At 33.2% G+C, this 12,068-nt stretch overlaps 1 protein-coding gene across 4 annotated transcripts; it reads right to left on the bottom strand.

Annotated features, from left to right (window-relative positions):
- Positions 1 to 2,789: 2,789 nt before the first annotated feature.
- On the bottom strand, positions 2,790 to 11,490 carry LOC128218616 (zinc finger CCHC-type and RNA-binding motif-containing protein 1-like). Of its 4 annotated transcripts, XM_052926325.1 has the most exons (8): positions 11,262 to 11,490; positions 9,825 to 10,104; positions 8,619 to 8,763; positions 8,103 to 8,214; positions 7,362 to 7,469; positions 6,257 to 6,381; positions 5,599 to 5,674; positions 2,790 to 4,693 (listed from the first exon to the last, which is right to left on the bottom strand). In XM_052926325.1, the coding sequence occupies exons 3-8, from the start codon at positions 8,729 to 8,731 to the stop codon at positions 4,535 to 4,537; spliced, it is 693 nt and encodes a 230-aa protein (XP_052782285.1). In that variant the 5' UTR covers positions 8,732 to 8,763; positions 9,825 to 10,104; positions 11,262 to 11,490; the 3' UTR covers positions 2,790 to 4,534. The 4 variants fall into 4 exon arrangements, with proteins under 4 accessions (XP_052782285.1, XP_052782284.1, XP_052782283.1 ...); XM_052926324.1 differs by lacking the exon at positions 9,825 to 10,104 and having other exon boundaries at positions 11,257 to 11,490; XM_052926323.1 differs by lacking the exon at positions 9,825 to 10,104 and having other exon boundaries at positions 11,262 to 11,489.
- Positions 11,491 to 12,068: the final 578 nt, after the last annotated feature.

Here is a 12,068-nt window from a genome sequence, read left to right as displayed (position 1 = left end):
AAGAAACAAAAAATACAATTTGCAAACCACTCACAATATTATTCAACAAATCGTTAGTAGAGACCACTTTTCCTAGCGATTGGAAGTTAGCTCATGTATTGCCATTATTCAAAAAAGGTGAAAAGTATTTGCCCTCAAATTATAGACCAATTTCCCTAATTAGTTGTGTTGGCAAGGTTATGGAAAGAGTAATACACAAACATATCCATAATTATCTTATACAAAATAATCTCAAATTCAAAAACCAATCAGGCTTTTTACCAGGACATTCGACAATATACCAGCTCGTAGATATGTATAATCAAATTTGTAAATCGTTTGACGATAAAAAGTCAACATGTATTGTATTCTGTGATATTAGTAAAGCATTTGATAGAGTATGGCATAAAGGTTTATTATTTAAATTAAGAAAATACGGTATCAATGGTGATGTTTTAAATTGGCTTTCAAGTTACCTTCAAGGTAGATCTCAAAGGATTTTTGTAAAATCATCATTCTCTCAAAAAATGTCAATAAATGCTGGAGTCCCTCAAGGGTCCGTGTTAGGCCCTTTATTGTTCCTTATATATATTAACGATATAGCTGATCCGTTATTAAGTATAACACGCCTTTTCGCCGATGATAGCTCGCTAGCTGTTACTTCAACTGATGTTAATTACATTGAACGTACATTGAATCATGATCTTGATAAAATACATCGTTGGGCAGAGCAATGGCTCATAACTTTTAACTCTGCTAAAACGCTAAAAAGTTATGTTCTTCTCAAGAACCAATGATAACCGTCCAACTCTTATTTTCAATAACAGCCAACTCAACTTTGTTGAACACCATAAACATCTCGGAGTAACACTTAGTGAGAATGGAAAATGGCATGAACATATTAACTCTATAATTAATTCTGCAGGCAAAGTATTGGGCTCTATGAGACTACTTAAATATAAACTGAAGCGGAACACTATTAACCAAATATATATTTCATACCTTCGTCCAATTCTAGAATATGGGTCAATAGTCTGGGACAATTGCACTAAATATGAGAAAGACATGTTAGAAAGAATTCAGTATGAGGCGGCAAGACTAGTCACTGGACTTACCCGTTCCGTCTCTATTAACAATTTATTAAATGAAATAGGTTGGGTATCTTTAGCTGATCGAAGAAAAATGCAAAAACTAATATTGATGTATAAATATAAGGGAGGTTACTTGCCACATTATTTAATTGACGATATGCCTCAACTTGTTAGAAATAATACCCCATATAATCTTAGAAATAATGATAACCTTGAAACACTGGCAAGAAGAACTGAAATGTATTCTAATTCCACGATACCATCCTCAGCGAAATTATGGAATGATCTTAACCCAGAAATAAAAATGTCTGACACACTAGCAGCTTTTAAATATCAGCTTAAAAAGATGTACAAACCCCCAACAGTCCCAAACTACTACTATCATGGTGAGAGATTAATGCAAATTCAACACACTCGAATAAGAAACAAATGTAGCAATCTTCATGCAGATCTTTTTAACAACTTTCTACGTGACGATCCATTTTGCGAATGTGGCAATAGTTATGAAGATGCTGAACATTATTTCTTCAGATGTCCTTTATATGAAAATGCGAGATTAACTTTATTTACAAAAACTAGACCCTATCACCCTTTAAGTCCTGATAAACTCCTGAATGGTATAGACAGTTTAACTGATGACGATAATAGTAAACTCTTTCAACAAGTCCAAGCCTATATTAAACATACAGGAAGATTTCACCAGCAAACTACCTAAGCGAGTATACGAAATAGTAAATAGCCATGTGGAAGCATAAGCGCTGTAACATTTGATGTAACGCTATGTGAGGGTTGTGGTTGGGGTGTGTGCTTTTGTCTCCTTTATATGTTTTTTCTCTGTCCTTTTTTTTTCTCTCGTCAGTTTCTTTTTCTTCTTCTATATCAATTCTTCATTTTCTTGTTTGATACAATGTTGTTTTTCTTCTCTTTTTTCTAATAATATAACGAATATTACTTATACACGCAAATTCACAAATTAAATACATTATATACTTTTAGCATATTATGCATTATGCTCTTTTTAGCATATACTACTTTACATACCAATCATCTTGTTAACTCTAACGAAACTATAAGGGGAGGGCCGTAACTAATGTTGTTGATAACTTGTGGCCCGACCCTTTTGCATACAACTTTGATAACATTTATTTCAAACTTTTCTATAAACATGTATGTAAATATTTTGACAATTGTAATAATGTTTATAACTATGCAATAAAATATTATTAAATTAAAAAAAAATGAAATTTCAAGTTGATACCACTAATAGTTTGCGTGATATGCCCCGCACAAGTCATTGCCAACTTTGGAGAAATCCGCTGAAGCGAAAGTGCCTGTAGAGTTAAAACGGGACACGGACGCAACCGCCGCCATCGACACAAGTAACCCCTATATGTCGCCTAGTCAGGCGACACAAAAACCAAACCTTAACCAGCAAAAAACACAGCTTGCGAGGATTTTTAAAAAGACTTAAAAAGCATAAAACATTATCCCACCAAAGCCTATTAGTCATTCCGCATTTAATGCCTTGTGTAATTCAAGGTTATGACTAACATCCCTTCCAAGTTCAATGATAATAGATATAGTTATTACACAGTTCTAAATGTTAATATAAGAATTAATGAGTTATTATTTCCAGTAGAACATTTATGAGTTCTCCTGACAGCTTGGCGGAGTAAAGGGATAATATTAAATTATGTCGGGAATATTTAAAACACATGATATGAAAACATATTTTATTTGGCCGAAAAAAGGCTGCATAATTATTTCACACATACAGACCAATAGCATCCAAATCACACATATATAAAAAAAATAGACGACCGTCCCCGCGACTTAAATTTTAACAATGAATGTGAGCGCCAAATACAGGTAATCAAGCGTAGAATTACCGAAAAAGAATGAAAGGTATTAGAGGTACAAGAGTTAACTCCCTTATAATTAAGATTTTTGAAGCAAAAATTGCAATTTAAAAATATGGGCAAGGTAAGTTGTACAGATATGCAGATAGCTTCTTAAAAGTCAATTGAAGTAGAAACCAAGGTGTTTCTAATGGTAATCAATGTTTAAAATAATAAAAAGTTTAGACTTAATAGGGCTGAAGTGTTTCCAATATTTGACCTAGTCACCTGCTTTTTGACCCGACATTGACTCCTGCTGGAACTTGACCAGGGCCCATATTATAGAAGAATTTTACATGTAAGATTGAAAGCGTACCTTTTACCTTTAATTCAACAATTTCCTTAACAGCGAACATTTTAAAGATTTTTCAGAAATGTAACAATTAACCACTAAATTTGACTACATGTATATTTTAAAACTGATTTATATTTTTCTTTATATGGCCCCTGAACTTCATATAGAACACACTGCTAAAGGAAACCTCATCCTAAATTGTGTTTGACACCAAGCAATAAAATATTTTGAAGATAAAATGAAAGGAATGTAATACTTCCAATGATGTCGTTTACTTAGAAATTTAAAGTCATGTTTATAAAACTATGACTATTGAATTAATAATGTATTAAACACAATTATTGTTTACACTGATATTGTAAAATCCTTAAAGTTAATGTGTTAAGGACTGACATTTTACTTTAATAAGAGTTTCAATTATATCAATCTCAATCCTAATCATAACATATTAATATTCCATTATTTGCCATTTGTTAAACAACAGGCCCCAATTTCTCAAAACTTCTAAGTCCCTTATAACAGAATTAAGCTAAGCTCATTATTTTTGTTTTTCAATAATTGGCATAATATTTACTTCTTTAAGAGTTTTCATACTTAAGATATGAATTATCTTCATGATAATCACAATTAACCATTTTTCAATTATCAAAATTCAATTTAAGTATTATTTTGGCTAATTGAAATAAGCTACTTAAGTCTGGTTAACTTAAGATGTTTCGAGAAATTGGGCCCAGAGTTTTACAGCTGAATAGTATAGTAAGTAAATTCTGTCCATTCTTTCCAATGACTCACATAAAACATTTCATTATAAGTCCTTTATAACAGATGATAAGGACGTCAGTAAGAGCCTCAAGCTACTATATTGTTTTCAAATTATTCAACAAACATTTACAATCTCAAAATCAGCTAAAATCATTTCAAAATGTAATACAGATTGTGTTAATCTTTGCACTCCTGAAGTTTTGGAATCTTTGTGATACAGGGCCAATCACTTGTGCTATTCCTTAATTCCCCTATTGCACTTCCCATGGTTTCTTATACGTCAACACACATGTCACATGCCTTGTATCCACCAACACAAAAACAAGGTCTTTAACACAACAGTGAACCCAACATTTCAACGTCAACATCACATTGTACAGCCATGATGATTCCATGTGAATGGAAAAACAGAATGGAAAAACTTCCAGGCCGTATTCAGCTTTCCAAGCTTTGTGTCACTTTTGTAGAGGAGTACAATGTTCAACTTCGTTCCTCCAGTAGGTGAGGTTTCAAGTATCGCCAGTGGCCCCATCATCCACTTCCTCTTCATCACTGAAGTATGCGTCCTTCTTGAACCTCTTCCTGTGAGGCTGCTCCATGAAGTCCTCTGCGCTCACCAAGACACGGCTCGACCCCTGACCCACTTGTTCTTCAGACAATTTCTGCTGCTGTAAAAAACAAAGGCATTGCACTAAAATAAAATTATCTATAAAAAAGAGAGGGCTGTGATGAATATATACATGTATTTAATATTTAGTAATAAACATAAGTATTAAAAGCCGAAAATCTAATCATTTAAGAACAGCCTGCTTAAGAGCTGAAAAACATGGTCTTCCTTGAATAATTATGGGCTTTTATAGCATTAAGCAATCCATTTGATAAACATTTGGGTGCCATCTTTTCAACATGCGTTTAACAATATGTTGTAAAATCAGAACATTCAGTTGAATACTATTAAAGCATGTGTCAGAAATCAAAACAAATTCAGATTTTTACTTTTACCGTAAATTCAAAGAAACCTAGTCTTACATTTTCAGTCCAACTATCTGCTTAAAAATACATCTCACAACTACATAGTGGACATTATTTAAGACAACAGCTATTTTCATCAAATTAAGATAATGACTTTGTATAATCAGTCATAGTTATTATAAATATTACATTTACATTGACCTAGACTTTTCTATAGATTAAATCTGGTCTTAAGCATGAACCACAAAATGTAAAGACACATTGTTGGTTTCACTTCTACATGATGAATTGACATCACTTACTAAATGGCAAACATAATAAAGTTCTGCAGTTCTTTTACACACAAAACGACAATATTTCTTTTTATATCTTAAAGTTGATCTCAGTCACTTACATTCCAGAAAATGAAAACAGAGAAATAAAAACTTTAAGGATTGTCTCTGTTTTTTCATGAGTTCATGCAGTGTAATTGTCCATGCACAATTATGCAAATATTCCAGGGATCTGCACTGTAACAGTTAAGTGTTCATTCTGCATAACACATGAGAAATCTGAATCAATCCTTAAATCCCAGACATGTGAATTATTTTGCATGTTATACCTGGAACTGTATGGCAGCAGCCAGGCTGTCCTGTTTAGGGTCCTCTCCCTCCTCCTCTGAACCAGACTCACCAGACCTGGACAAATGAGTTTTATGTGTCAGTTTAAATTTAAATTGTGAACATTTCTGACCAGCACATAAAAAGGGAAATCATTTACACTGATTAACATGGTGGGGTGAATGCTGGAATGTACCAAGCGACATTAACATATAGAAGGTTTAGTTACCTTCTGGCTTTCACCTTAACATTATTGTTTCTACCGATAATACACAAATTCTAAGTAGAAATTAGAAGACATCCCCATTGTATTTATATACTTCTCATATGGCACCAACTTTTGAAATGACTTATTCCAAACAACGGGCAGTCCCATTCTGGAGTTTTCTCCAATAAAAATGTATCCATAAAAACAATTTACAATGCTTACACATTCTTCAAACAATATTCCATATACAATTTTAAAACATTTAACAAAATACATACATACATATTCTTTTACATCTATTTACAAACAAATGTAACATTTCTGTAACTATTTTATTGTTCTTAAAAACAAAATTTTTCTTAACTTCCCTATATTTTAAACACAAAATATTAAATCTAAAAATAGATATTTTATTATGCATATTCAATACATTTATTAAGAGTTAGCCTTACAAGTCTACAAAGTTTTCCCCTCGTTCTTCCCGTTCCCGTTTTTTGTCTTTCTTGGTTTTCTTGGGGGGTGGCTCTCTCTCTCCAAGGATGTTACGCGGACATTTGTAGCTCATGTGACCCTCGTCCTGGCAAACACAAGATAAAGTGGTTTGCTTTAAACCAATTATAACAAATAATTTTGGTTCAATAATAATTATCATAGTTAGTTCTAATCACACCTAAATGTGGATTTCCAGTGTACTTACACAAGCACAGCCGCCAATTTTATCAAGTTTTGGTAATTTGTCTAAAGGTTGTCTTTTGGCTAGTTGACTCGTTAAAACAATTTGATTATTATTGGAAAAACATTGACCAATCAATAAACATTATAGCAATAAACCAGAATTTACAGACAACATAGTTGAATGTATAATCATTTTGATTTTTTTTTCTTGAACTCTTTATATATTCAAGAGTGTGAATAGAACTTATGTTGAAAAACTGAATGACCGTCTGCAGACAGACAAACAATCAAAACTTTAGGATCTTCCATTTGTTATGGATGCATGCATTTAAATTAAGCTGTAGCCTATGGGTGGTACTGATATGTAATGTAATTATATATCAAGTAGATTTTGTGAGACAGTGTACTTTTACATTTTGTGAGTAGGCACTAAAATCACTCAAAGAAATATGTGAGTGTATGATATAGCAAAATTCTAACCCTGAGGACAATTGCTTGTTTCCATGTAAAATAGCCAGATACTTCAGTGAGTGAGCACCAAAAGTTATGATTAAGCCACAAGTTTATGTGGGGAATGTATTGCAACCTTGCACAGAAAAAACAAACAATTTCTCTTTTTATTTATTGCTTGTTATTTATATTCAAAATTATATTTAATTTACATCTATTTGGAAAAATCACATCAAATTTTAGCTAAATAAAGCCATGAGGAGATGACTTTTCCCCACACCTGTGAGCATTTACATTCTTTTGTTAAATAGTAAAACATGCTAAAATATCAAAAATAGTGAAATCATTATTTGATTATCTCATTGTTTCAAACCGAGTGTTTATCATGTAACAATCCAGCTGTTATTGCTTTAAAATAACGAACGAACATACCCCACATTCGTAGCAGCGACTCTTATCAGGGTAGGTTTTCTTTCGTATAAACTCTGTAGCTCGTCCATTGTCCTTTGCTATGATACATTTGATCGTCCTGCCAAAAAGCTAAAAAATAAAAATAAAACAATAAACATGAGATCTGAACTGAAATCCAATCCCTCTTCAAGCACATGTTAATGAACAATATACGTAGAACATTACATTTCAAACAGGGTATGTAAACATGAGTTGTCACTAAATGTGATCAGGACAAAACATAATGACAATGTTTGACCGGATGATGGGAAAGGGTGGACAAACAGGTTAATTTCTATCTATATTAAAAAGACAACTACAATTTTTTTACGGAGCCCTTATAAACATATACTACTCAACAATTAACAGACAATACTAAATACCGCAAAAATAAAATTCATCAGTATTATTGGAATATCACACAAAAACATACCCCATGTAAACACAACATTGAGGTAAAAGAGAGATTAGAATGTACAAGTGGTTCAGTGGTATTGTCACTCACACAAGAGGTTGTGGGTTTGATTCCTCCAGGTTTCTACCCAGGAAATAGACTCAAATGAATTATTTCAGCTGTCAGCACAATCAAGCTAAAATAAATTTGTATAAAACCAAAAACCTTAAAAATTCAGCTGTAATTAAACTTTATGTTCAATGTCAATAATCTGAAAATACTGTACATGCTACTGGGAGGAGTTAAATAGCATCTTTGGTGTTTCTTACCTGTGTGTTGTTGAGGGCCCGGACAGCCTGGTAGGCAGAGTCCCGCTCAAGGAACAGCACAAATGCCACACCCTTGCTTTTCCGGGTGACCTGGTCCTTCACAATCGTCACCCTTTAAGCAAAGTAGAATACTGTTTTTGTTGCAAATGTGTTAGCCTCAAATTATTTGCAGTTTTTGTGTATAAAAATTAAAAACTGTAATAGTACATTATTTTATAGAAATATTTTCCATTATTACATTTTTTGTATGCCATAGAGTGTTTCCTTAAAAGAGTAATAAAAAATTCAATGCATGTATTCAATTATATAGCTTTCAAAATATTATTGCATACTCGTCGTTCTTTTACAAATTTGGTTGAGTTGGTAATTGTGACATGACGTTCATAAATACATAAACATAATGATCAAGGTACATTTAATAAATATTCATAGCTCTCATTCCATTCTGTTATGCTAGAAGCAAACTACTGGTATATGAAAGTAAGTCAAAGGAACAAACTACTTGGCCCAACTTACTTCACAACTTTGCCATATTTTTCAAATATCTTATGTAAGTCATTGTTGGTGAGTGAAAATGCAAAGTTGGAGATGTAGACAGTGCTCTTGCTTGGTGCAATTCCGCCACTCATCGCGAGGACCTTTATTTACGTTTAATCTTTATCTGAAATATAATCAGAAACTGATTTGCATTCGTCCAGGTTCAAATTTTATTAAAGTTTATTGTACGAAAGGCCTCCGGCCCAAACACAATAGCATACATATATCAAACAATCATGATAGATAGTGATAATGACATGTTATGATATCAAACTCAAACGTCCATAAAATATTTTCTCTCTTCAAATGCAAAGTATATAAACATTGCTGAAAGTATTTGAACTAGACATTAAAGCATAAAATTTATCAATAGTAGGGTTTTCTCGATAATATTTTGCGATATAAACATTCCTTAAAACATTATATAAAGGACATATCAACAAAAAATGGAATTCATATTCAATATAACATTCGTAGTATGGGCAAGTGCGTTCTTTTCTCTGTATCCCAAAATGTCTACCCGCTTTAATAGAAAGATTATGTACAGAACATCTAAATGACGCAAAACAGTTACGAAATTTAGCTACATCTAAAACATAAACATATGTTTCAAGTGTTAAATTTGTTTTGTATTGAGAATACATGTATAATGCTAACTTCCTATTCGCTATACATCTGGCTCTCCACATTAGCAAATACTGATCTTTTAACCTATAAGTATACTGGAATTAAATTTAAAAAAGAACAATGTCAATCTTTAAGGTAGGTTTGATATAAATTGATCAAAGATGGCAGTAACATTGACAGGACCTACCCTTTTGCACCCCTCCTCCCCCCCCCCCCAATAAAAAAGATTTTCAAAACCAAAGATGATTGGAACAAGATCATTAATGACACAAAAACCAAAATATCGAACAAAAACTCTACAAAAAAATTCCCAATGTATACTATTATTTCTTTTAAAGGCGGTTATATTGAGCGAAATATTGTTGAAAATACAGATTTCATTGCTGATTATGAATTGGCTCCTAGGGCATCTTGGAGATTGAGCTTTAAATATCCATTTTCGTTAATCATAATGGAATTGTATTATGATATACATTTTCTGAAACTTTATTATGTTTTAAGAACAATACAAGTTCTTTGGAGACAAATGATTGAAAAGAAGTTAGTTACTTGCATTACCAAACACCATTGTCTGTACGAGGGCCTTAACATGTCAACCTTTAGGCACCAGTCAATAATTTGTAACCATGCCCCTCCCCAGGTCCAGGGAATAGCGGGGACTTTGACTATCGGTCCAGCCAATCTCAGGTAAAATCTCGGCCCTGCAGGAACATTTTTAACTGCTGGTAAATTCCCTGCCAAATGCCCCTGCACCCCGGGTACATCCTAGATAAGGGCTCATTCCCTGCTATTTTCTGCGCAAACAAACCACCTCATACACGCAGCACTGCAGGGCCACCTGGAACATAAAACATGTTCCATTTCCTGCTATCCCCCCAGACCGAGGGGGAGGGGGAGGGGGGAGCGCGGTAACATCACGTTACAAATGACTGGTGCATTGAGTAATAATAGTAAACATTGCACAAAAAAAAAAGAAAAAAAGAAGTTTGTGGATTTTTTTGTTGAAATTTAGATATTCGGATTAAAGATGCACTGTCAAAGATTGAACATTTTGACAGATTTTTTGTTTTGGAATTAGCCAAATTTGAGTAAATGTCTCGAAACCAGTGATACAAGACTGCTGACATAAGATCATTTCACAGTTTTTCAAATCTTCGTTTGAAAATTGATATTTAATGCCCAATATATGATAATGAATGATTTGATTCCCAAACAGTTGAGATCTGCTATATTTATAACTTAATTAGTTTAAACATATTTATTTTACAAAGACTGTGAAACAAGTTATTACAACATTATATTAATCACTCTCGTTGGCATGATTTTACGCGATAGTGTGGTCTTGTGCTGTGGGGGAAACAGGAGAAAACCCACTTTTCCGGCTTGGTGACCACAAACCAAACTCGCATGTGCCCAAGCCGGGAATTGAACCCGGGTTGCCTAGGTGAGAAGCGAGTGCGCTGACCACTGAGCTAACCGGACAACCAAATTTAATTCAAGGCATTGACGACAAAATCAACTCATATTGAGACGTAGTCATTCTAAAATGCTGTCCAGGCTTTTTTTTTAATGATGGTTCCAGGCTAACCATCATTAAAAAAAAGCCTGGACGGCATTTTAGAATGACTAATTGAGACGAAACTAAAAAATGTCAAAATTACCAATGTGTGAGAGTGAAACTTAAATACTTGTGTAACATTCCACTGTAGGCGGAAGTGCATTTGTAGTATGTTGATGTACTTGATCATATGCAAATTGGCATAATCAGGTCTCCGTGTGGATGGAGAATATATGTATAACATAGAAAAGACCAGTTGACCCCTTCAGGATTGAGCATGCTTTTCTCTAAAGGGATTTGTTCTGTCTTTGACGTCGCACGTTACAATTGCAAAACGGTGTGTCATGTCAACATAACTTCTTCCTATGATATAAGATTTAATTATAAGTCTTTCGAAAAAAGTATTAAATTAACTTAAAATTAATTATATACTGTACTGTAGTTGTTTGGGTTAATCCGAATCTTGGTTAGTTCCGGATCAAGGCAGGTGAAAAAAATCAATTATCGGAATATTGTAATAAAATTGTCGTAAACTGTTATTTGATATTGGAAGAGTTAACCTTTTTAAAGAATATTAAAACAAATATTTGATACAAATTGCGACTTTCATGAACTATTTTTGTGTCAATCGGACCAAATGCCGGTGTAACGAAAAAATAATCAAATATCAAACTTTCTAAAACTGCAGACAACTGTTGTTTCAGGGATGCTAAAACCCGGTGTACTCGGTATCGATATTGGGAAAAGCCTGCGTTTTCGTCTTACTAAATGCCGGATTAACAAATGGCTTAAGAAATCTCATTACCGATAGGCCTGGTATTAGGGAAACTTTACTTCATTGTAATTATGTTGTAATTATTATAACCAGCTAGTAGAATTAGAACCTACATATGTTCAACCAAAGTATAAGCTTTTTAAACAAGGACCTCAAAGAGGTTTTGGTCTTTGGTAACAAAGTAAACGAGTTTATAGGAATTGCAACACTTAAAAACAAGGAAGGGTATCCTAAAAAGTAATGACATCCTCAATGAACAGTTTTGCTCAGTTTTTACCAAAGAAATGAAAAGGCCCCAAATTTGACACTCCTGGCCCCAATTTCTCGAAAGTTCTTAAGCTTAACAGGCTTAAGTATCTTATTTCAATAAGCCAAAATACATACTTAAATTGATTTTTGATAAATGAAAAATGATTTATTGTGATCATCATAATGACAACTCCTATCTACAGTATAAAAAACTCTTAAA

The sequence above is a fragment of the Mya arenaria genome, chromosome 14 (assembly GCF_026914265.1).
Source record: "Mya arenaria isolate MELC-2E11 chromosome 14, ASM2691426v1".
Taxonomy (NCBI): Eukaryota; Metazoa; Mollusca; class Bivalvia; order Myida; family Myidae; genus Mya; species Mya arenaria.
Note: the sequence above shows the minus strand (reverse complement) of the source record. Positions and strands in the feature narration are given on the sequence as shown.